The 27,205-nt window shown below is 43.2% G+C and overlaps 1 protein-coding gene across 1 annotated transcript in view; it reads left to right on the top strand.

Annotated features, from left to right (window-relative positions):
- Positions 1–27,205, top strand: part of LOC121272536 (ryanodine receptor 1-like) — a 467,552-nt gene that overhangs the window by 318,238 nt on the left and 122,109 nt on the right. Inside the window, exons 69-71 of the mRNA XM_041179156.1 lie at positions 1,493–1,585; positions 18,946–19,116; positions 22,647–22,706. Of these exons, the coding sequence (XP_041035090.1) occupies positions 1,493–1,585; positions 18,946–19,116; positions 22,647–22,706 (324 nt within the window). The remainder of the gene's footprint in view (positions 1–1,492; positions 1,586–18,945; positions 19,117–22,646; positions 22,707–27,205) is intronic.

Raw genomic sequence — 27,205 nt, 5'->3', positions numbered from 1 at the left:
TCTTCAAACTGATATTTCACACACACTACACCAAATTTGATGATATGTAAACATTTCGGAACATAATTTTCCCGAGTGTTTGCTTGAGGCATTAAATAATGTTGAATGAGTCCCTGCTGTCACCTCTATTTAAATGAACAGCATCCAGTATTACAGAAACATAGAAACTCGGAGCATGAGTAGGCCATTTGGCCCTTCAAGCCTGCTCCGCCATTCAGTATGATCATGGCTGATCCTCTATTTCAATGCCATATTCCCTCTTTCTCTCCATACTCCTTGATGCCCCTAATATCCAAACAATTATCAATTTCTTTCTTGAATATACTCAGTGACCTGGCCTGCTTTTATGGCAGAGAATTCCACAGGTTGACCAACCTCAGTGAAGAAATTTTTCCTCACCTCAGTCCTAAATGGCCTGCCCCATATCCTGAGACTGTGGCCCCTGGTTCTAGACACCCCAGCCAGGGAAAACATCCCCCCTGCATCTAGTCTGTCTAACCCTGTTAGAATTTTATATGTTTCAATCAGATCCCCTCTCATTCTTCTAAACTCTAGTGAATACAGGCCCCGTTGAACCAATCTCTCCTCATACGAGAGTCCTGCCATCCTGGTATCAGCCTAGTGAACCTTCACTGCACTCGCTCTATTTCAAGTGTATCCTTTCTTAGGTAGGGAGACCAAAACTGCAAGCAATACTCCAGGCATGGTCTCAACCAAGGCTCTATATAACTGCAGTAAGACATCCCTACTCTGAACTCAAATCCTCTTGCAATGAAGGAAATACTTGCAAATACTATTTGCCTTCCTAATTGCTTGCTGCACCTGTTTGTTTACTTTCATGTTTTCCCATGTCAAAGTTTCTGGGTTATAATTCACTGTCCTTGGAACTTATTTGGAACAACAGTTTTACTAATGTCAAAGACCTGAAGCTCACATGATTTGTGTTTAATGTTGGTATATGGTTAGTTCCAACACCTTCAACAAAAAGTAAATTAGTATGTTTCTGTCTTCTGTTCATCCTCAACTCCATAAGGATTCTTTTTGGTTTTTCTACACAGACACAATAGTTGACTATACTTCATAGCCAAGTGAAGTACTGAGTCTATCCCCTTGAACCTTGCACCTGATTGACTTATTGATCGAAGAATAATGGACTGATGATTGTAATTAGAGTGTGCAGTCACAACACAGATTACTTTGAGTATGTTGAGTACAGCTTTTAAACTGAAGCCATCACAGTGTGCTGGTAACACAGGAACACCTAATTAGGTACGATTTGGTGTAGGTTTATCAGCCAAATAGAAGTGCAGTTTAATAGCTGTACACTTCAGTTTTCTTACAAGTTAGTACTTGGGCATACTGTGATTGCAGAAATCTTGTATGATGCTTCCATAAATTAAATGAGCATGGACAGCTAAAACTGGTCCCTAGACAATGTGAGTCTACAGCATAAGTTGCCTCTGTTCCTCAATAGTTTATTTTTCTCTCTCAGAATTTCAAACGTGAAGAGCAGAACTTTGTGGTGCAAAATGAAATCAACAACATGTCATTTCTCACTGCAGATAGCAAAAGCAAGATGTCCAAGGTAAGGCATCAACCTTAACCTGTAAGACCTTTGCTTCCACAATGGACACACCATTTTGTAGATACTCTTTGAGATTGCAGTTTTATGCAATGTTATATTTATCCATAATGTTGAAGTGCAATGCAGAGAATGAATTTTTTTAATTCATTACGGGACGTGGGCATCGCTGGCTAAGCCAGCATTTATTGCCCATCCCTAATTGCCCTCGAGAAGCTAGTGGTAAGCTGCTTTCTTGCACCACTGCAGTCCATGTGGTGTAGGTACACCCACAGTGCTGCTCGGGAGGAAGTTCCAGGATTTTGACCCAGTGACAGTGAAGAAACGGTGATATATTTCCAAGTCAGTATGGTGAGTTACTTGGGGAACTTCCTGGTCGTGGTTTTCCCATGTGTCTGCTGCTCTTATCCTTCCAAATGATGGTGGTCGTGGGTTTGGAAGGTGCTGCCTAAGGAGCCTTGGTGAGTTGCTGCAGGGCATCTTGAAGTGCAGATGCGAAATGAAAGTAAATAGGGGTGGCTGAGTGAGGGTGTTCGTTTCCTACATTTCTTCAGTAAAATTCATCCATTTACCTTTGTTATATCTAAAGTGTTGCTATAATTAATTATGCCCTAGTATGATTTTTCATTGACTTAATTGTGAAATGTCATCATTGTCGGCGGAGGCAGTCCCTAGGAATCAAGGATGATGCCCATCAGGCTTGGTGAGACTCCAGATGACTGAAAAGCTCAATTCTGGATCCACAGTGAGAGCACATTGTTGCGCAGGGAAATGGAAACTGGTTTGGCTTCCTTCTCCTTCCTCTGCCACCACCATTCCACCTCACTGTCGAGTCACTAACCCGTAAAGTGGCTTGTGCCTTGATGCCATGCCAAATGATCGATAGTCAGTGGTGTTAATGCTCCCATGCTGTAAGGGGACTTATTCTTATACCTTTTCATTTGGCCGGTCTTTGAGCAATTTTTTTTTTTTTTACTCGTTCATGGGATGAGAGTGTCGCTGGCATGGCCAACATTCATTGCACAGAGGGTATTTAAGAGTCAACCACATTGCTGTCGGCCTGGAGTCACATGCAGGCAGATTTTTTTATGACCATCGGCAACAGTTTCGTGGTCATCGTTCGACTTTTAATTCCAGATTTCATTTTATTATTGAATTCAAATTCCACCATCTGCCGTGGTGGGATTTGAACCCAGGTCCCCAGCGCATTACCCCGGGTGTCTGGATTACCAGTCCATTGACATCACCACTACGCCACCACCTCCCCGTTGGCCAACAGAGAGCTATGAGAAGAGAACCTGCCGAGGGAGGCGGTCTTCGGGTATCCAGACGTAATGGCCTGTCCATTGGAGTAGGTTCCGCAGGCCAGAGCTTCAATGCTGGTAGAGTGAAATGCCATAACACTTCAGTAACCTGGAGGCCATTGATTGTACATTTTTCTTGCAAATATTAAAAGAACATGAATGATTTACTTTTTTTTTTAAAGACTGTTGCAGTCTTTTATTCCGATGAATACAATACTATAAAACCTGTAGCCCTGTCAAATGTTTAATTTTTTTTTTTCAAGTGTTTAACCTATTGCAGTAAAATTAACTTTTCGGCTGCTGATGGAAATTCCAAACGGAGATGCTAAAATAACCATGAACATTACAGTAACAAGGCTGCTGTCAGATATCAAACATAGCTTTTTTTTACAATAATTACTATACAGAACTAAAGATTTAAACACAATTTTAATTTGATCTTTTTAAATTCTTCTTCCCATTCTCTTTTCCCATTTTAAAAATTATTTTTAACCCTTGATTTTTCTTTAAACATAAGCTGTTCTATCTCTTCCAACTTCCCCTTCCTCTTCTCCCCTCCAAAAACGACTTTTAAATATTTTGCCAGCTACCAATTCCCACTGGCTGTCACCTTCCACTTTTTGAGGGTTGTTTATTTCCGCAAATCAAAAGCTTCATTTGGCAAATTAATGTTAACTTAGTTGTAATTGTGTTATTACTGGGATTCATTTTTATATATGAAAATAGAAAACAATTCTGAAGATCCCAATCAGGTAAGCACATCTGTAGTGCTGTAGTAATGTAGTGTGCATCAGTGGTGGAGGGAGTAAATGTTTAAGGTGGTGGATGGGCTGCCAGCCAAGCGGGCTGCCATGTCCTGTGTCAAGTTTCTTGAATGTTGTTGGAACTGCACTCAGCCAGGCAAGCGGAGCGTATTCCATCACACACCTGACTTGTTCCTTGTAGATGGTGAAAAGGCTTTGGGGAATCAGGTGGTGAGTTATTTGATGCAGAATTCCCAGCCTCTGAACTGCTCTTGTAGTAGTCCAATTCAGCTCCTGGTGAATGGTAACCTCCAGAATGTTGATGGAGGGGGTATTCAACGATGGTAATGCCATTGAATGTCAAAGGAAGAAGTTTAGATTCTCTCTTATTGGAGATGGTCATTGCCTGACATTTGTGTGGCACAAATGTTACTTACCACTTATCAGCCCAAGCCTGAACATTGCCCAGGTCTTGCTGCATATGGACACGAAGTGCTTCAGTGTCTGAGGAGTCGTGAATGGTGCTGAACATTTTGTAATCATCAGCGAACATCCACACTTCTGACCTTATGATGTAGGGAAGGTCACTGATGAAGCAGCTGAAGATGTTTAGGCCTAGGACACTACCCTGAGGAACTCCTACAGCGATATCCTGGGGCTGAGATGATAGGCCTCCAACAACCACAACCATCTTCCTTTGTGCTAGGGTTGACTCCAACCAGTGAAAAGTTTTCTCCCTGATTCCCATTGACTCCAGCTTTGCTAGAGCTCCATGATGCCACACTCTGTCAAATGCTGCCTTGCTGTCAAGGACAGTCACTCTCACCTCACCTATTGAGTTCAGTTCATTTGTCCATGTTTGAACCAAAGTTGTAATGAGGTTAGGAGATGAGTGGCCCTGGCAGAACCCAAACTGATCATCAGTGAGCAAGTTATTGCTGAGTAAGTGCTGTTTGATAGCACTGTTGATGACCCCTTCCATCACTTTGCTGATGATTGAAAGTAGACTGATGGGATGGTAATTGGCTAGCTGGAATTGTCCTGATTTTTGTGGACAGGACATACCTGGGCAATTTTCCACATTACCAAGTTGATGCCAGTGTTATAGCTATCCTGAAACATCTTGGTTAGGGCTAGGCTAGATCTGAAGCATGAGCCTTCAGTACTATTGCTGAAATGTTACCAGGACCCATAGCCCTTGCAATAATGGCCAGCATTACCTCCTTTCAAGAGGTTAGGATGGCAGGCATGTTTCTCCCTCTCAGGTTAGCTCCTGCTTCCTCTAGTTTTGCACCATCTCATCCTTCAAGAGAGAGGAAAGTGTGCCAGAAGGTATGGTATGATCTGTTTGACTGACGCAGCTGCCATGATTGACTAGCTGTATTGTGTGTAACCTGTGAAATATGAGTCTTGTAACAACAGATTGTAAGAGGATGAGTTAAAGCATATGAATGTTAGGTATAAGGCCAGTTGGTCATAGGATCATAGAATGGTTGCAACATAATAGGAGGCCATTCAGCCCTTCATGTCCATGCCAGTTTTCTGCAGCAACAACTCAGCTAGTTCCACTCCCGCATCCTTTTCCTGTAGCCCTACAAATATTTTCTCTTCCAATAATTATCCAATTCTCTTTTGAAAGCCGTGATTGAATCTGCCTCCATCTCACACTCAGGCAGTGTATTCCAGACTCTAATCACTTACTCCATCGAAAAATGTTTCCTCATGGTACCTTTGGTTCTTTTGCCATTCACATTAAATCAGTGTCCTCGAGTTCTTAACCTTTCTGCAAATGGCAAGTTTTTCTTTATCTATCCTGTCTAGACCCCTCATGATTTTGAACATCCCTACCAAGTCTCCTTTCAGCTTTCTCTTCTCTAATGAGAACAAGTCCAGCTTCTCTAATCTATCCATGTAACTGAAGTCCTTCATCCCTGGAACCAATGTCATAAATATTTCCTGCACCCTCACCAATGTCTTCAAGTCCCTTTTTAATGTGTGGTGACCAGAACTGGACACAATACTCCAGTTGTGACCTAACCAGAGTTTTATAAAGGTTCAACATAACTTCCCTGCTTTATACTAAGTACCTCTATTTATAAAACCCAAGATTCTATATGCCTGCTAATGACTCTTTCAACATGTCTTGCCACCTTCAAGTATGCAGGAGAACTCCCAGGTCCCTCTGGCCCAGCACACTCTTTAGAACTATGCCATTAAGTCTATATTACTTTTTCCTGTCCCTTCTGTTGAAATGCATCAGCTCACACTTCTCTGTATTGAATTCAGTCAGCCACTTGTCTGCCATTCTGCTAACATATTTATGTTCTGTTGTAGTTCATTGGTATCATTCTCATTGCCGCACCTCCAAGTTTGGAATCATGAGGAAATTTTGAAATTTTACTCTGTATTCCAATATCCAAATAATTTAAACATATATCAAAAAAGTAGTGTCCCTGGCACTGACCCTTAGGGAACACCACTACTATTTTCCAGTCTGAAAAACATTTCCCAAGACTCATTGTTTTCTATCTGTAAGCCAGTTTTTAAATCCAAGCTGATACTTTCTATTACATAAGCCTCAATTTTGTTAGTCAGCCTTTAATGTGGCATTTTGTCAAACACTTCTTCAAATCCATATAGACACCATCCATTAGCTTTCCTTCATTAACCTTCTCTGTGATTTCATCAAAAAATTCAATTAGATTAGTCAAACACAGTCTGAGTTTTACAAATACGTGCTGGCTCTCTTTAATTAACTCAAACCTCTCCAAGTGCCTGTGGATTTTTTTTCCCACTGATTATTGTTTCTAACTCATTTTGTTATTCATTCAAGGGATTTGGGCTTCACTGGCTAGGCCAACATTTATTGCCCATCCCTAGTTGCCCTTGAGAAGGTGGTGGCGAGCTGCCTTCTTGAACCGCTGCAGTCCATGTAGTGTAGGTACACCCACAGTGCTGTTAGGGAGGGAGTTCCAGGATTTTGACCCAGCAACAGTGAAGGAATGGCAATATATTTCCAAGTCAGGATGGTGAGGGTCTTGGAGGGGAACTTCCAGGTGATGCTGTTCCCATGTATCTGCCAAGCCCTCGCCCTCCTACGTGGTAGTGGTCAAAGGTTTGGAAGGTGCTGTCTAAGTAGCCTTGGTAAGTTTCTGCAGTGCATCTTGTAGATGGTGCAAACTGCTGCCACTGTGTGTCAGTGGTGGAGGGAGTGAATGTTTGTGGATGGGGTGGAAATCAAGTGGGTTGCTTTGTCCTGGTTGGTGTCAAGCTTCTTGAGTGTTGTTGGAGCTACACTCATCCAGGCCAAGGGAGAGTATTCCATCACACTCCTGACCTGTGCCTCATAGATTGTGGACAGGCTTTGAGAAATCAGGAGGTAAGTTACTCAGCACACGATTCCTAGCCTTACCCACCACTGATGTTAAACTGACTGTTCTGTAATTACTAGAAATGTAACTTTCCCCATATCTAGGGAAGATTAGACTATTAAGCCCTTCCGCTATTTCCACCCCCACTTTAACAACCTGGGATGCAAGTCATCTAGACCAGATGACTTATCCACTCTAAATATAGCTATCCTTTCCAGTTCATCCTTCCATTCAGTTTTCACCCCATCCATAACCTTTACCATCTCTGCTTCTACTGAGACCGGTTGGAGTAAGCAGCAGGTCAAGATCACTGCGAAGCAGACCGGGAGGAGTTTGAAACAGGTCAGGATCACTGAAGTCAGAGAGAGAGAGAGAGAGAGAGAGAAAAAAAATCAAACTGTGACATCACAGGAAAGCTGTGAGTTGATTGGCTGGTGAGAATTGTAACTTTGTTTCACTTTCTCCAAAGTTAGGGAATTAGTCTAAGGAGCTGGAAAATTCATATTTTCAATTATATTGATAGTAACCTCTTTATATTTAAGTGAAAACAGAAGAGAGCTGATTAGCTGGTGCCTTTTTTTAAGTATCAAGTTTTATTATCTAAATAGATGGAGGAAAGGCAGAGAAGTCCAACCCCTGGAGTGCACGTCCTGTTCCATGTGGAAACTCCAGGACATTTCCTGTGTCGTGTACAGGAATTGTCATCAACTGCAGCAGCTCGAGCTCCGGGTTTCTGAGCTACGATGCATCTTTGAGATTGAGACTTTGTGGATAGCATATTTATAGATGGGGTCATCCAGCAGCTTACGATTATGCAATGAGAGAGGAGATGGGTGACCACGAGGCAGTCAAGAAGAAACAGGCAGGTAGCAGGAATCTCCTGAGTGCATCTCACTCTCTAACTAGTATTTGGTTCTGAAACTTAATGGGAGTGATGGTTCATCTGGGAAGTGCAGCCAGGCACCACAGCTATTTTGTGACAGGGGGTCACAAAAATGATTGGAAGAGCAATAGTGGTAAGAGATTTGATAGCTAGGGGAACAGAGAAATGTTTCTGCGGCAGCACCCAGGATGGTATGTTGTCTCCCTGATGCCAGGTCAGCTGAACAGCAGCAGAGCACCCTGGGGGAGAAGAATGAACAGCCAGCGGTAGTGGCTCACATCAGTACCCACAACATGCATAGAAAGAAGAATGGAACTAGGTAGAAAATTAGCAATCTCCTGATTACTCCCAGTAACAGAGCAGATGAATGTGTGGCTGAAGAGATGGTACACAAGGGAGGGCTTTAGACTCCTGGGACATTGGGATCAGTTCTGGGGGAGATGGGATCTCTATAGGCTGGATGGGTTGCGCCTAAACAGAGATGGGACCAATATCCTTGCGGGACAATTTGCTAATTTTGGAGGGTTTAAACTAACTTGGCAGGACTGTGGGAACCAGAAGGCAATACTAGCAAAGAATACCAAGGTGCAAAGAATATCGGGAGACTCAGTTAGTACCAGAGTAAGAAATACCAGGTGGGTTCAGCTTCCTAAATTCTACCTAGCTCCATTCCTCTTTCTCTGCTTGTTGGTACTGATGTGGGCCATGACCACTGGCTGTTTACTCTTCTTCCTCAGGGTGCTCTGCAAATGTTCAGTTGATCCTGGCACCAGGGGTGCAACATACCATCCTGGATGCAACCGCATAAACATGTGTCTGTTCTCCTAACTATCAAAGATGGAAAGTAATAAAGTCTCAATTTGGGGTACCGTGTATGTGAATGCACGGAGTGTGGTAAATAAGATTGGTGAGTTGCAGGACAATAGCTACTTGGAAAAATGATGATATGGCGATATATGATGTTATGGTGATAACAGAGACTTGGCTCAGAGAAGGGCAAGACTGGGGGCAGGGTCTTCAGGTCCCTGCTCGCCAATGTGTAAAATGACACGCAGTGATGTCGGGCGTGTGTCCCAACGTCACCGCACATCATTCAGATATTCAGTTCAGCGGGCACGCACCGGAGTCAGCTAAGACCCTGCCTAATTGTCAAAGGCCTATTAAGGCCATTTAAATTCCAATTGAAATACTTAACTGAGCTGTCCGTCCAACCTTAAGGTTGGTGGACAGGCGAAGAGCCCAAGTGGCCTTCACATTTATCATGAAACCTCATCCACGGGCAGGATGAGGTTTCATGATGGTTTTAAAACATTAACAAAAAGTTTTAATAAAATTCATAGATATGTCCCAGCTCATGTGTCACTGACTCATAAGGGGACATGTCTTTAAAAAAATTTTTCCCTCTATTAAAATTTTTAAAAATCAAAGTAATCTCCCTGAGGCAGCCTGCAAAGGGAGCGCTGGTACATGTCACGCTGCGCAGGCCTTAATTGGCCTGCCCATGTAAAATGGCGGTGTGTAGTTGCTCGCGGGCAGCGATCAGCTGTGTGCCCACCCGTGCCCGCTCCCAGTTCTTCCCTGGGTATTAAATATTCCGAGATACCAGGTGTTCAGGAATGATAGGAAAGAAGGAAAGTTGGCAGTATTGATTGAGAACATTGCAGTGCTGGAGAGAGAGGATGCCCCAGAGGGTTCAAGGACAGAATCTATTTGGCTGGGAGGTAAGAAACAAAAAAGATGCAATTACATTGCTCAGTGTGATCTCTAGACTACCAACTGGTGGGAAAGAGGTACAGGAACAAATTTGTAAGGGAATTAGAGAAGTGCAAGAATTATAGGGTAGCTATAATGGACTTTAACTAGAACGAGATACTATTAGTATAAAGGACAAAGAGGGGCAAGAATTCTGGAGTGTATTCAGGAAAATTTTCTACTGCAGTATGTTTCCAGTCCAATGAGAAAGGAGGCACTGCTGGATCTGGTTCTTTGGAAGGAGGTGGACTGGTGGATCATATGTCAGTAGGGGAACATTTAGGGGAAAGTGATCATTGTATTGTATGGATTAGGTTGGCTTTGGGAAAGGACAAGGAACCATCCAGAATAAGAATAATTAACTGGGGGAGAGACAGCTTCAATGGGGTAAGAATGGATCTGGCCGACAGGAATTACTTTGCCAAGGAAGATGCTGCTGCTCATGTCAATAATCAGGAAGAGATATCGGATAGGCTGTCCGTACTTAAAATTGATATGGCACCAGGACTGGATGAGATGCACCAAGGATACTGAAGGAAGTGAGAGTAGAAATTACAGAGGCACTAGCCATTATTTTTCAATCTTCTTTCAACACAGGTGCCTAAGTGGCTTGCAGAACAGCACCTCACCTTTCGGTTAGGCACTTTATGGCCTTCCAGACTCAACACCGAGTTCAACAATTTCAGACCATGAACTCTGGGCAGTTTTTGTTTCTTTTCTTACCCCATCACCATTCCCTTTGGCCCTGTCATTCAATCTCTCCTGTGATCCACCCTTTTGCAGACCTTCCTTTTATCCTTGTTCCACCCACACCTTACTCAAATCCTATTACATCTCTAACTTTTCCCTATTCTGATGAAAGGTCTTTGACCTGAAACAACAACTCTGTTTCTCTCTCGACAGATGCAGCTGAGCATTTCCAGCATTTTCTGTTATTTCAGACACCGTATTCTGCTGTATGATGTGGTGTCATGGTCTTGTCTCTGGTAGCATTCACCAGAGGAACAATCACTCTTGCCAGTATTTAGAACGGAATGCCAGTTGGAGAGTGAGATCTTGGGTGGATAATACAATTGAAAACCAGGCAGTACCTGCCTGGAGCTCCTTGACTGCCTGGCTGTCACTCATTCCATCTCTGCCTGCACTCTCTTAAGTTGCAAGGTGACTCCATCCAGAAATGTGCTATCCACATAGCTCTTGGCCTCAGATGTACTGCAGTGACTCCAGCTCTGCTGGAGGACCAAAAATCTAGAGCTTCAGCTGATGAAACTTCCTGGACATATGGTTTTTCCATACACAGAAAGCATCTTGGAGTTCCCACATGGAACAGGATGTACACTCCATGAGGCTGAGATGCCTGCCTAGCTCTATCACTAGAGAATGTTGGTAGGTAAGTCATGGAGGTGTGGTGAGTTGAGCAGCGGCTGAAGCTAATGGTGCAGTTGGTAGGAAATGGCATTCCAAGATGTATTCACTGACCTTGGCCACTCGTGTGAGGTCATTGAAATTCTTCAACACTGTATCGAGGTCATCAGGGCTTGGATGCTGGCATTGACTTTCCCCCCCACTGCCACAACCAGATTCTCCTTTTCAGCCATGACTCTAAGCTCCTGCTCCAGCAACGTTTACGACCTCATCTAAACAGTGCTTGTTAACTTTAAGTGGTACTACAAAATTGCGATTTTGGGTACCCTACTGATACATCTGGCTCATTGAGTAGATTGGTTGGCACTGGCTGGATGCAGAGTTCATTCAAATGATCCAGTATCACAAAGGTGGTGTGCCATCTACTTTGCAGTCATTGGGGAGGGATTAATTGCAATTGTGAATTAAACACCCATTTTCAGGGCTATCCAATTTAGTCCCTAGTTTTTCTAGCTGTTCTCATAAAACTGCAGGGCAGCTATATTCACAAGGAAACAGCTGTATATTCTTTTAAGAAAATTGCAAAGTATATAATTATGAGTGCAATATGCGAAATGTATCAACATTTTTAGCAAAGATTGCCTTTTCAGTTCGGTAAGTTATTGTTCTATTATGATGATCAACTTGTACCTTAAACCATGCTGTTTTAATAAGATACAGAATTCTTCACAGACGCATTCTCCACTGCTATGGAAAAGATCAAATATTCCACTAGCCTGAGGTTCAGAATCTACAATTTATCTTCTGGGATCACTGTACCAGTGGGTCACTTAAAATCAGTTGCTGAAATGTTTCACCCTATGGTTATTTCATGGACTGTTGCACCATAATTTCCTACTGAGGAATGAACTATGTGACGATTTTACTGCAACTTAATTAAAAGAGATTAACTTGTGTGAATTTGAAATCTCAGATATTATTTTAGTTTGCCTGTTAGGTATTAATGGAATTCACAGTTCCTAAACTGGTGTGTCCTGCAAGCCCTGAAGCCAGAAATGTTTTTCTATATTTTCAGTGAAGTTGCTGATTAGATTTATGTATTTCATGTATTCTGTATAGGTTTGATACATTGCCATATTTGACAACATCTGTACTGTGGTTTGGAAATAAGTGAATTCACTAATACTCTGCTAATTTCGTATCTTTTTTCTGGCATATTGATATCTGCGGTCGTGTCTGCTGGAATAGGCTGGAGAGGATGGACAGGTCAGAGGGCATGATGATATAAATGTGCATCCGCTGTGCAGCTAGCTTCGCACTGCTGATGGCATTCCCCCAGATTCTCCTGCTAAGGCCCTCTGATTAGCCGTGCTGTTTCAGTTTCTATCACCAGGCTCATGGAATCAGACAGTTTTATTGATTAAAACGAAATATCTTTACGTTTCTATCATTTAGATTGATCAAAGGCTGCTGGCATTCGCTGGTTAAATTTGCTCTGGGAAACCAAAAATTGTTATTCAGAAGCCACTGTCTAATTAAGCCAACTTCAGACTGGTGACAGAATAGACTAAGTGTGACTTGCTATACATTGTTAGGTTTAGCTATTAAATTAAGAGAGCCATCAGCCACTGGCAAGCAAGTTAAGAATAGCTCTGTGAAGTCTTGAACAGTCCTCAGCGTCCATTATTTTTCTCAATGGATTGGAGAGAAAATGAAACCCGTAATGATATGCGAAAGCCACTTGCAGGTGTTGATTAATGCCTTAATTGTCAGCGCTAGCATGTTGCTTTCATATGTTAGTGAAATTACAATGTTTTTCATGTCAGGTTTGTCCTAAAAATGTGTTTACCTCATAAATGTCTGAGTTAGAAACTATTGCTAGTAACAAAAAGAATTATTTATAAATGTGCAAGTTACAAAATGTAAAATCTCTGATTCAACAGGTGGAGATTAAAATAAACCCACTCGTACATTCGTTCCTCCAGGCCTGTGGAACCCAAAATTACACTTCAGTTTAAAATAAAAACAGCAAATGCTGGAAATACGCAGAAGTCAGGCAGCATCTGTAAAGAAACAAAGTGTTAATGTTTCAGGTCGATGACCTTTCATCAGACCATTTCAATTTACTGTTTATTAATCAACAGAAACTGTCCAACATATTTGCAGTGTTTGTTAATATTTTTCCACTAGAACTTAGAATGTGTTTCGCAATAAGTAACACACAAGATTTTTTTTTTAAATCAAAACTCATTTCATGTCCAGCTTCTGACCTGCAGGTAACCAGTTAGCAACCCAACCCAAGCAACCCTATGATCATATTATTGAAGAAGAAGACAAATAATATTTTAATCCAGCATAATTGCTTAGCGTGCTATTGGTCACATGAGCCACTATCCGGCCATCCTTAAATATAGGAAGCTATAACTCTCATTATGATGTCAGGACAGAATGGAACAGGTCTGTGATGTGCCAGCAGTCAGAACTTTTCATTTCATTCCATGTTGCTACTCCACTTCTCTCTCACCACAGCAACACTAAGTAACTACTATAGTTCAACTGCAGTTCTTCCTTTGCACAGAAAAACATTGAGGTGCAAAACTGTGAAAAAAAGGACATGGCCCATTTCGATGTGACCTGATCCTACACTGATACATCCGAGGCGACAATGTGTTTTCAATCTAAAAAAAGAGATTTAACTGTTAACTCTCGTTATGGTAATTTTTCACCGCCAAGTCAGATTTGAGTCAGAGGCTATTTACATGTTGTTGCTAGATGTCAATTTATAAACTTTTATGTATTTTAAAAATTCATAAACTTCCCCTCATATATTTGTTCCATTTATTTTCCTGAAATATGTATTGATGTTACAAGGGTATTTTATGGAAAAGAAAATGGCTTGGCATATAAATGGGGCAGCCGATTCACTATCATTCATATAACCTGTCAAAAAGAAAAGGGCACATGGTGTTAAGTTAAAATTCCACTGTAAATGGTGAAACCTAAACACTGACGGAAACTCCACCGTCATACTTGGCAAATCCAGCCCTGCCTTTAATTTGGGGCTGTCTGTACCGCTGGCGGTAGCCTACAGGTAAATCTCAGAGAAGGTTGGAGCAGGTCCAGGCTAGGGACTGGTTGTGTTTGGGAGCACTCCTGTCCTCTGATTCCACAGGAATTTTTTTTTTAAATAATTTTAATAATTTTTCCAAACCTACCTTTTAGTTGCTGAGTGGCTAAATAAATTTCTAAAAGTGATCCTCAACAGGTGTTAGGCCCTTCATTTATTCTTGATGTCAATCATCTGTTTTAGCCATCTGCCTGAGATTACACATGAGAGTGTGTGAAAATTACAGTGCTCCCCCACCACTGCCACAGCACTGCCTCACCCCCATGGACAGAGTGACTTAGTGTGGAGTTTAATTTCACTCCAGGAATGAGGAAGGAGATACCTACAGCAATTGATCTTCCACTTTACTCAGCCCCAGCAAAACTCTTCAGTCATGAAATGAGAAGCAAGATTTCCAAAACAACAATGCAGAATTATTTGTTCCCCCTCCCAGCATTGCTGAGGCCTTTCTCAATGAAACTAATAATTTACTATTCACTAAATCTAAATAAATCAACCTGCAGATGCTTTGTATCACGAGCCTGTACCTGATATCTTAGTTTGGATCTTGACTCCAAAGATAACCTTCCAACCTTCTGCCCTATTATTTCATTTGGATGTGGGGTTATAAAATGCATTCAGACTTGGAATGAATCCAAGTTCCTTGTAGTTAAAGTAGAAAGTAGGCTACTGTTTTAGTTCTCCGACTATATAAAGTATATGGTGTTAGTGAATTGTCTACACTTGCTGCAGGATTTAAAAACATTGCTAATAGCCACTAATGACCCATCAAAGTATATAAAATTGGATAGATTACTGTCTAGCAGTTCATGTGAATTGTGCCAATTAGACTGAAATTGCATTACACAATTATAGCTTAGAACAAAGTAAAATAAATGGCTGAATGTTGTTAAAATGCCAGGCAGAGGAAATTTCATCTAAGTATGTTAATGCATTTAGAGGTCACTATTATGTAGGGTGCTTTGCCTCCAAAATATATCTTTTTATGAGAAAGAAAGATCAATTGTGAAATAGCTCAATAAAACTGCTGATAAGGTCAAACTTTAGTGCTTTTAAGTCTAAGCGAGATCTAAATTGATAGTAATGACAGAATATGCTGGCTTTTGTTTTATAAGCAATTATAGTTAATCACCATAGTGTGTTATGTTGATATTCTTGACAGTAAATATCACATTAGAACCCCATTCATCACAGTAACAATCAGCACAAATAGTTATGATTAGTGTAAAACAGTGCAAAAAGAATGTGGGGGTTAGGAGTCCATAACTAATAGTCTTACTTGGACTAGGTGTGTTTAGCAAGAAAAATAACAGGATTAAAAATAAACCTTTATACTATGATTAATACATCATAACAACAGTCTTGAAATGCCTGCATTGTACAAAATGAGTAATAGGGATTTGAGAGCAATTCAGGTTTGACTTGCACTAAGTTACTGGTCATTTGATTTTTTTTTTCAATACCTTCTCAGGTATGAGAATGAGATTGTTTTCCTGATTAAAACATTGCAAGTCTCTGGATAACCAATAACATCATCAGTTTTGGTTAAAGCTAAAAGGCAAAGCAAAATAATTGAAGAGATAATGTAGAACTATTTTCCAATTGAAGAGTGTCTGAACTATTCATTGCTCCTTAGTAACTAACTCTTAAAAGTTCACATCACCAGGAATTGTGATGTTGTTAAAATTTCCGTTTCCAAACAAAATTAATACTTTTAAATATTGGGTACAAATACGATTGCATTTCAGTAATTTACAGGTCTTCAGGAAATATGCAGAATTAATTTGTGTACCAAATACAGCAGTTGACTCCCATTTTAGCTACCATGTTTTGATTAAATAAAGTTATGCCTCCTGATCGAGTAAAAACATCAGATGTTGTAGTTAACTTGATCTATGTACATGTATATTTGAAGAGTGATGCAGAGCTTTTAGGGCTAAGGTCATTTTTAATGAGCCAGCTTTAATGTAACATACAGCAGACTTGTGGGTGACAAAACCAAGCTGATATCCACTCTAACATTAATTTTCAAATAGTCAATTTTTCTTGATAAGTGAATAAGCAAACTTTAAGTGAAAGGCATGTTTAGACCTCAACTTTCAACTTAGCTCCATTACATGTATTTGCTTTCATTTGCAACACTAAAATACACACAGGATAAAACTGATCTTCAGCTGTTGTGCAAAATGAGACATAAATAGTCAGCCTATTTTCCTACATAGGATATAAGGCAGAGAAACAGGCCATGCCAGTTTTACATATATTGTTGGAAAAGAAAAGGCAAGGTCAGAAACAGAATTCTGCTTTGTTATCACCTGTTTTTGCACTGCTATTGAAGACCAATTTCACCCCCAGAGTTTGTCAACAAAACATTTGGTTTTCAAACCTTGAGTCAACTTCAATCCTATCACCATTCTCATGGAACCGTTCTCTCACACACGCTCACACACACACACACACACACACACACACACACACACACACACGGAGCTTTAATCTTAATAGCAACATTTTTAATAACTCTCATTACTGCAGCGTTTTATTCTAATTAGGTCAAGGTTGTGAATGGACGTTTTCTTTCTTAACATGTTTTCAATGAAACATAAAACCACAGTTAGATTTGACAATAAAAGACAATGCTAGAAATGCACAGCAAGTCTGTTAGCACCTGAGAAAAAAGATAGGTAGCTGACCACCTGTGCATTTTCTTTGTTTTCTTGTTTTTTCTTTACATTTCCAGCATTTGTGTTTTTTTTCCCCTTTTAATCTATAATTTGCAAGAACAGGGTGTACGGGAACTAAAATGAGATTAGAGTACTTTTCTCATTGGGAATGCATTCCAGCTGCCCAGTATTTTAAGCTGGGTCACAGTGAGGGGGTGCGGTGGGAAGCATATGAGGCCCTCACCGCAGGCGGGCAAGGGCCTCATAAACATTCAGAAGTTGGGTCGGGTAGCACCTGACATTATTTTAACCCTGTGACTTGCACACGGTGACGATTCACACTGGGAAACCTGGTGTCAGAAGAATTCAGGGCCTGTTGAGGTCCAGCAAGATAAGTTGTAACATACTTTAAATAGTTTGCTTGTGAGTCAGAGGGGAGCAGGAGTGCTTCCCCAGGCCCCACAAGAAAACCTCAAGCCTCCCTTGTTCCAGCCCTCCTCCCGGTTCCTGATCATAATTACCTGTTACAAACCTTGTCACCGCCACCAGGATCATGCAGGACATTCCCCTGAAAAATAGTAATGAGGAAAGAAAATGGCCAAGTGCTCACATGGTTGCAACTTGTTCTGAACCCTCTGTGCTGCATTGTGCCCCAAGTTGAAATCGGGACTAACGGCATGAGAATCAAAAAGCAGCAATGTTGTGAATTAATGTAGTGCGGGCTTGAACAGACCAATAAGGTCCTTGGTTTGTCTTTATGAATAAGTCCCAGTGTTAACTCCACAGGGGCTTTGGGTGCCTGATCAGCACCAACTGCTGCAGAAATTAGCCCTGGGCTACTTAAACTCCTGATCATCATTAATGGAATGAGCAGGAAGTGGGTGAGAAGCAGCTGCTGACCAGTGGAGAGATGGGGACACATTACACTAGTTTTGCTCTCTGGAAGGAAGGAGAGTTCAGGGCAAGAGAGGCTTTAACTTTCCTTGTGGAGCTTGAAGGAACACTTCTGCTCCGCTCAGACCCAGAAAGGAAGTAAAGACATCTACCTGGTTTGGCCTCTTCTGGAGCTGAATCCTCTTCTGGCTGGGGTTGACCTGGTAGAAAAGCTGCAGCAGATTCCCCACTTGGGCTCAATTTACTCCTAGACCTGTTCCATTAGCTGATCTCAGCCCAGGTTCTGTAACTGGATCTCAATGCTCCTGGACCTAGAAAGACCAAAACAGTTTCTGCTCCAATTAAGTTTCTCTGATCTCTGCTGGAACATATGGTCATCAAATGAGAACCGGTTCAGACTCAGCTGATATGCTCCCATTGTTAAATAAGCCACTGACAAGTTATTTTGGAGGCTCGCACATGAAGATTGGCCACTCGGGGTAAGGCACTCGGGAGATAAGTTAGTGCCGTTAGGGACGTGGCACTAATCAATACCTTCAGTAGATCAAGGGGAGGAATAAAATGCTCTCTTCTCGCTAAAGTTGCAGGTGTTTAAAGTCTATGTTATGCCCATACTCTGAGTGAATGCATGTATGACATTGTGTATATAAACAGGGGTTCAGATAGGATACAGCTGCTGACATTTCAGGAAATTTTGGAAGCTAAAACTTTGTTTAGGTTTTGTAAATAATCTAGTGGTAAATTTATAATATTTAGTCAAAAGGTGAATGTATTTGTGACTTGAATTCTTATCTTAAGCCCTGTATAAATATATTTATTCTATGGGCATTGTTATATTTGCAGCCACTGTGAAGGATAACTCCCAACAGTTAAGGTAAAAATGTTACATCCATATGAAACCATCACCAAATAGCTCTGTGTCCCATAACATTTTAATCCCAATTAAACAATATATAGAATATTATACCAGGCAATGGTTAATTCTGGTGCTTAAATTTCAGTTACACTCAGTTGTTGAAAGGCATCTACATTCATGAAAGGGAAACCATCACTGGTGCAATATCCTGTATATTTCTTTTCAAATGTAACACCTATTGGGGATGTTTCATAAGAATATATTTGTGTGCACATAGAGTCCTTTTTGATAACATACCTTTGCACCTGCAACTTAAGATTTGCACCTTATTATCTGTTACCTATTGAAGGATGCCATATATGATTTGAATATGATTTTGTAAACCATCTTCACTGTTTACTTCAGTCTGGAGGGTCTGACCAGGAAAGAACAAAAAAGCAGAAGAGAGGTGACCGTTACTCCGTTCAGACATCACTGATTGTAGCAACCCTTAAAAAAATGCTTCCCATTGGCCTAAACATGTGTTCACCTGCTGATCAAGAGCTGATTAACATAGCCAAAACAAGATATGCCTTGGTAAGTGATGAATTTTCATGTATATTTACAGTAATGAGTGTATCTATGAAATGCTTAATAATAGTGTTTCCATGTGTTTTTTTAGGAAGTAGTAATTGTAGACCCATCACTTTCAATGGTCTGACTGTGTGGTAAATCAATTAAATGCTAGTAGAATGTACAGGAAGAGTAAAATACAAGACACCAGATGTTAATACGAGGGATTTATAATACACAGCTAGGCATATAGAGAAATTTGTTCTTGGCTTTGGTCACTGTGCCATAAACAAATATTTGTGTTGATAAGGGTATAAATAAAGGCAATGAGCTCTAAGGAAAGATTAGAATAGCTTGAACATAATGGCCTTTTTTCACATTCATGCAATGTGGGCATCACTGGCGAGACCAGCATTTATTGCCCATCCCTAATTGCCCTTCAGGAGGTGTTGGTGAGCCATCTTCTTGAACTGTTGCAGTCCACGTGGTGTAACTACACCCACAGTGCTGTTGGAAAGGGATAGAGTTTCAAGATTTTGTCTCAGGAACAGTGAAGGAACGGCAATATAGTTCCAAGGTCAGGATGGTGTGTACCTTGGAGAGAAACTTGCAGGTTCCATGCATCTACTGCCCTTGTCCTTCTAGGTGGTAGAGGTCGCAAGTTTGGAAAAACCTGGACAGAGTTATAAGGTTTCTACTGTTTGCTATTTTTACATTTACGATGTGGTGTCAGATTCACTTGGGACAGTGTGCTGCAATATCAAACCCCACTGCTCCCTGAGCCACGACAATGTGATAAGTTTGATCAAACCACCTAATTGTTTAATTTTTGTAAAGAGACTATGAGCGCCAGGTTTGTAAAATTAAAAAGTAATTAACAGTTTATTGAACAAATTGTCTTTAACCAGCAGCAAAAGAAAGAAATATGGGGCAGAATCTTCTGCCTGACAAGTGGGCCATACGGGAGCGGGCGCGGGTGGGCATGGATTCGATCGCCGCCCGCGATCAGCTGCCATTTTACGTGGACTGGCCAATTATGGCCCGCCCAACGTGACACGTGCCTGGTTGCACTCAGTGCTACCTGGGCGGGCAGGGGGAGGAGGGAGATTCAGGGCCTGCGCTCTTTTGCGTAGGCACGTGAAAGAGCGCAGAAATCTCCCAGAGGCACAGAGCTGCTTCAGGTAGATTAAGTTCAGTTTTAAAGTTTGAAAAAAAGAAAGATTAAAATTTTTCAGACATGTCCCCTCAGGTGACATGAGCTGGGACATGTTTATGAATTGTCAAAAAAATTTTTATTTATTTAATAAAACCTTCATGAAACCTAATCCCGCCCATGGGTGAGGCTTCACGAAGGCCGCTTGGGCTCTTTGCCTGCCCGCCAATCTTAAGGTTGGACGGGCAGCGTGGGGAATTAGTTTAATTATTTTCTTACTGGTCGTAACTGGCCTTTCACAGTTCAGCAGGGGGCAGTCGCCTCCGTCGTGGGCCCACCGAATGGACATTTTGAATGACGCGGGGTGATGTCGGGACGCACGCCTGACATCACCACGCGTCATTTTACACGTCGGCATGCAGGGCCCACGCCCGCACACCGAAGAGAAACTTCTGCCCATGAACTGCTAATTTCTAATTCTATAACCTAAACTCTACCCCTTAAATCTCTATACACACACATACAAGACACATAGGCACACAAAAATATAGGGGAAAATTTTTAGCTTGCCCGACCTGCTCGCATGTAAAATGACACGCATTGACGTCGGGCGAATGTCACGATGTCAACACGCAATCATGCAATATTTTGTTCGGCTGGCACGAGCCGCCAATTCAAAGGCCTGTTAAGGCCATTAAAGGATCAATTGAATAGAATTTTTCACTGCTCATCCAACCTTACGGCTGGCGGGCAAGCAAAAAGGCCAAGCGGCCTTTGCACTTTTTAGGAAACCTCATCCACGGCCGGGATGAGGTTTCCTAAAGCAAATAAAATTTAATTAATAACATGTCCCTGCTCATGTGACAGTGTCACGTGAGGGAATATGTTTTATTTCATTATTTATTTATTTTTTGAAAATGCTTCATCTCCCTGAGGCAGCTCCATGCCTCGGAGGTTATCAAGTGTGTGCTCACCCCACTCGCCCTCCTCCCCCTGCCGCACCGTCTTCCTGACCACCTCCGCTGAGCCCACCCGACAAGGGTGAAATTCTACCCGTGGATTTTAAGGGTGCGATAAGACAGTTCAATAGCACCAATTCCAGAGTACAGGATTCGATGGGTTGATTTTGAATTCCTTTCAGTTTTTTGTTGATGACACGAGGTGATCTTCCAGCACTTTCAGTCTTTAGTTCACTGGTTGAGCACTTGCTTTTCAGTGTCTCTAATGGTGATTTTCCCCTTTTCCTCTTAAAAGGGGTTTTTCAGAGAGAGAGAGAGCAGGTTATGGAGATATGAGGGGGGAAAGGAACAGCTAGCTATTATTGTAGAATTACTGGAATCTTACACACAGAGGAGAAAGAGGTTTTAGGTCTTTCCCTCTTTTCGGGCTAGGAGCTTTTTATTGCTGCACTGCTCTCACACAAAACCTGGTCAGGAGCCAATTAAAATGTTGTTGCCAGCCAGTTTCCCTTTAGACCGGACTCCTCCTTGGCACCATCCTGTCCTTCATGGCACACTCTGTTCCAGGACAGCAACATTGTATATATCCCTCACACTGTTCCAGTAGACATGTCTTTAAAATTGCAGCCATTGTGATTTTAATCCACAGTCCAACAGAAATAAAAAAGTATGTTCTTTACAGTAGTCATAAACAAGAAGATCTTTGTAAAGATGAAAATTATATAAAACATTGAAGTACTTAAGGTATCAAATGGAATCTATAGGAAAGCTGTCTATGTGGATGATAGGGGAGGAGGAAAAGATCATGCTTAGCTATGATACCTCCTGCTGTTGACTTACCAACATCCAGGCTTCTCATGAAGAATGGTTACTTGAGCAAAGTACTAGAGTTCACCCTGTGAACAAAATAGCATCTTCTGAAGAGAAGGAGAGACAGATTAGTTTATTAAATGGGGCATTGAAGGTTTCTAGCATCATCTGTTTATACTGTAATTGTAGTTCTATCAATATATCCAGAAAAGTACATTGTATATTGTACAATAAATCTATCAATCTCACATCCATTGCAGAGCCATGCTTGAAACAGGTCAAAGGTTTGGTACTGCAGTGTTGTAACCTTGTCTCCTGTCGACATTCTCTGCATCTGCAGGATTTGTAAATCAACTTTTTCCTATGTATAAAACAAATACTAAAGTGCTTAATGTACGTGTGTACAATACTTGGTGCTAAATCTCTAATGGAGTAAAGAATTCTAGATTTCAAAATCACAATTAGATCATAAACTACAGTTTGTATGGAGAATGCCCAATTGAAAATATCTTCAGTTCCTTGGAAAAATGACAGAGAGTGAAACTATTTTCTCATAGGTATTACTTCAAACAAGAGTACTGTTTCTGTGATTTGCTCTGGCACTGATCTCTCTTTTCTTACAATTCTGACAGAAAGATACAGATGAAGAAGTACGAGAGTTTCTTCAGGATAACCTCCACTTGCAAGGAAAGGTAAAATAATTCCAAAATGAGAAAAAAGATCATTCACTTTTTATCATCAATATCTTCATTTTGTTCCATAATTCAGTGTTTTCTCAATCTCCAGATAGCTAAAAGTTCTAAAATTGATTGTAATCTATCACCAATAACAGATTTTCCTGTAATTTGAATGGGCATCTTGACATCATCTGAATCGAGAACATGGGGCAAAATTGTTGGGACGATTGCCGACAACTAAGAGGCCTATTAAGGCCCTAATCAATTAACTGAATTGAATTTTTCACTGCCTGTCCGACCTTACGGTGGGCAGGCAGGCGAAAAGGTCAAGCGGCCTTTGCATTTTTTTGCGAAACCTCATCCATGGGCGGGATGAGGTTTTAGACCATTGCTTAAGAAAACAGTTTAAAAAAAACTTTTAAACGTCATTTTTAACACGTCCCTGCTCAGGTGAAATGAACAGAGTCACATGAGGGGACGTGTTTCCCTTAACTTGAAAACCTTTATTTGTAAAGTTGAAAACCTTCAGCTCCCTGAGGCGGCTCTGTACCTTTAGGGAGTTTTCTGTGAGCGCACATGCGCTGACTTACGCGCTCGCCCTCCTCCCATGCGTGTTTCAGGCTGGCTGGCCGCTGATTGGCCAGCCAGTGTGGAAATCGCTGCCAGGGCCCGATCACGGACGGCAGTCAGTTTCACAGCCGCTCCTGGGCCCGCGTGCCACACCCAACCAACAAGAGGAAAATCCTCCCCATGAAGTACCTTCACCTCCCTTCCAATGAGTTCTGTTAAGGTGCGTTAGAAAATATAAAACAAAGTAAAAGAATATAAAGTTATTGTTCCATTCTCCAGCAAAAGGCTCCATCAAAGCTATTTGCAGGCTAAGATTTGGAGTACAGTTTGTTGGGGGAGTTGAAAACCACTGAATGTTGGAGGGGAAGAATGTGATGTGCTCTCTCCGATGTCTTGTTGGCCTCGATGACCTTGGCAGACGTCCTCTGGCCCGTCGAGCCTGTGATGGCCCCGCCTGGGAGGGAGCTGCCAGCTCCGCAGCTGGCATCTCCCCAGTCATCACAGCCTCATTGGGTGCCTCGGTCACTGACAGAGGGGCGGGGGAGCTACTGCCCTCATCCGCAGTGCCCTGAGAGGCGCCAGCAGAGACAACAGGCAGCTGCTCCGCCGATGTGAGGTCTATTTGGCCCACCCTGCTTACCGTAAATGGGCGGGCCCCGAGGCGGGATACCTGGTGGCCAAACCACCGTCCACGCAGGCACTGACCAGACGAGGTCAGTGCCCCTGTGAGGGCGTGCAGGTCCGAGTACAACCCCAGGAACCCCTGATCCTGTCCCTGGAGCTGCCTCTCCATGAGAGTTGCCAATCTCTCCATGGAGGAAGCTTGGCGCTCAGCCATGATGCTCAATGCATTGCCCCGGGTAGACTCCTCTGACACCAAGCCAAGCAAAGCCTCATATATCTCCAACAGATGTTCCCGAACACCCAGCCGCCTGTCAGCACTTGACTGCATCGCCCATGACTCCAGAGGCTCATCATTCGCCACGGACTGAGCATGTGCCTGGGCCTCTGCAGTCCTCCAACTGTAGGTGCCATCGACACTTTCTGTCTCTGCCAGCTGCTCTAGCGACTGTGAAATGCCCTTAGCTCTGTGACCCAGGACACTAGCCAAAAATATGATGCCCACCGTGGTGCCAGTATCTGTGTTGGTGCCTGCCTGGCAGAGATGGTGTGACGCTTCCAAAAGTGCAACTTCATGCCCCTCAGGTGTCAGAGGGGCCCCTGCTGCTCCTGCTCCTGCGCCGATGATGCTAAAAGGAAGAGTAAGGAAATTCGATCAGTTAGCCTGCAGACAATGTCAATGTACATGTCTGCCACCCGGCTCATCAAGCGCTCATCATTCCACATGCTCTGGGCAAGCCATGTTGGTAACGTTACTCACTGAACAATCAGCAATGGCATGGATGTTCGGAGACTACTGGTGACGTGAGTGCTGGCCATACATACCTGTCCTTGGAACCCCAACCTCTCTGGCTCCAGTGGACCTGGGCGTGTGCCACCTCTCTAGGTCCAGTACCTCCTGCTCAAAATGACTGAGCATCAATATCTGGGCTGGCCCACCGCCAGTCCTCAGCCGCTCGGTGCTGTTATGAGAATTCTTCTCCTGCAAATGAAAAAATTGCATTGATAAATGATACTTGTACCGTCAATCTCCTCGTGGCCGGCCAAACCCAAGCGCAGTTGGCTATTGCAGGTCTGCAGTGCTTCCTTCCCCCACTGGTGGCTGGCACTCACACAAATATGCCTGGTGTGTCCTTTCCCCCGCTCACATGCTGCCTTCATCACAGTTGGGAGCACACAGTTGTACCAGCCGTTGCAAGGAGGCACAATGACATGGAGCGCAGAGGGCAGTACATCCATCTGTGCCACAGGACCTTAAACATCCCCTCACACCATGTCATCACCCTGACTTCCACATAGCGTGGAGTTCAACCAGTGCACCTGAGTGTAGCAGGTTGAACCCACGACAGTCCATGTGGGTGTCACTGCACTACATGCTGCAGGTGCTGAACCCATCTCACCTCAACCCTCTCATGCTGACGAACGCATAGGCTATCTCTGATGGGCTGCCCAGCAAAGGACACATGCTGTCACTAACTCATTGCACTCAGGCCAATCAGACATTGATAGTCCGCCAGCGGGGCAGAAGGTTACATGATGGGTGCAGTGAACAATGCCAACATGTTACTCACCCTTCCCGTGCGCAGCAGGTCGTTGAAGCGCTTGCAGCACTAGGTCACTGAGCGCTGCACCACGTCGTGGGAGCTCACAACCTCCGCAACCTCCTCCCACACACGCTTGGTCAAGTGGGTTGGCCTCCTCTTCCAGTCCTCGGGGGCCAGCACATCCCGCCGTGCTGCCACCTCCTCGAGGAAGGCAACAAGGCACTCATCGGAAAACCTGGGTGCACACTGGCTACCCGCCCTACCCTCCTGCATGGCTGTTTCAGATTGGCCTTGCCCCAGCAGTCTTGGTGCAGCTTGGACTTTAAACAGGCCACCAGGTCGTCATTGGACCCGGCAGCGATTGCCGTTCCGCCTGCGCCCACCCAGCCCAGCTGTCTCCAGGATTTGCCAGACATGCTGGACGGGCCTTAATTGGCCCGCTCGTGCAAAATGGCGGTGCGGTCCCAATCGCCGCTCCCGCACTCCCCGCCCGATATTGAAAATTCCCCCGCAAGTTTTAACAAATGTGGGATGAAAGGTGGGTAACCAACTTGCAGGAGGCCTTTTTCCATTTAAGTACTATAATAAGACTGTGTACCTCCAAATTAACAAGCATTTTACATTTAATTCTGGCCAGCTGGGCTTTTCCAGCTCTTGGGAAATCCAGCACCTAAAGGTAGGTGAGGAATGTTGGGGCAGAATTTTTTGTTCAGCATGAGGGGGCGGGCCCCGCACACCAACACGTAAAAGGCTGTGCGGTGACGTTGGGCGTGGGCTGGATGAGTTTTCGTGAAGGGTTTATTAAATTAATAAATATTTTTCAAACATTTGATAACCGTGTCCCAGCTCGTGTGATGCTGACGGGACATGTGTAAATGATTTTTAACTTTGAAGTTTCAAACTGAACTTAATCTCTCTGAGGCAGCTCTGTGCCTCAGAGAGATTTCTGTGCTCTTTCGTGTGCATGCATGAAAGAGCGCAGGCCCTGATTCTCTCTCCCCCACCCCCACCCCCCCCCACCGCCCCCACATCCGCACAGGTAGAGCTAAGCGCTACCTGACGCCCGTCACGCTGGACAGGCCTTAATTGGCCCACCCACATAAAATAGCGGCACGTGGGCTGCGATTGGCTCCTCGCCCACCTGCTCCCAACCAGCCTGCCCAACGGGGAGAAAGTTCCCCCTCTGGATTCAGTTAGCCCATTAACAGCTGGATCCCGCTTCACTCACCCTTGCCATTGGCAACCACACCCCCCCCGCCCCAATGCTTCCAAATTCTACAGAGGGCTTCAATCTATACCAGCATTGAATCTTCCAGATTCTCCACTGAGGCCCCAGAACACTCCCAAACCTCTTCCCCATTTTGATCACCCAATCCTCTCTGCTCCACAGTGCCTGGTGCTGAAGGCCTACCTGCCTGAGTCCAAAAATGTTGACAAGGTCCTAACGTTAAATTTGAGGAAAACTCGTTAATCTGGGTTTCCTAACCTCAAAATCGCAAACCTCGCTTCCTCCTCTCCTCTGGGCTAATATCGGGCCATGAGACTAGAGGTGTCAAACATGTAGAGAAACATTTCAACTGCAATAAAAGTGGAGGCCGGAGATATTCTTCTTTTCTCCTACTTCCTGGAAGGCAGGTCCAGTCCACAGCACCACAACCTCCACCATGGTTAGGGCAAGGAGGCAAGCCCCAAATCGGCCCCAGCTGAAGCAGGGATCGAATCCCGTGCTGTTGACACAATCTAATCCACACCGACCATCCGGCCTACTTAGCCGCCGTC

Source organism: Carcharodon carcharias, chromosome 34 (genome assembly GCF_017639515.1).
Source record: "Carcharodon carcharias isolate sCarCar2 chromosome 34, sCarCar2.pri, whole genome shotgun sequence".
NCBI lineage: Eukaryota > Metazoa > Chordata > Chondrichthyes > Lamniformes > Lamnidae > Carcharodon > Carcharodon carcharias.
The sequence above is the reverse complement of the archived record's forward strand: the minus strand, read 5'-3'. Positions and strand labels throughout refer to the sequence as shown.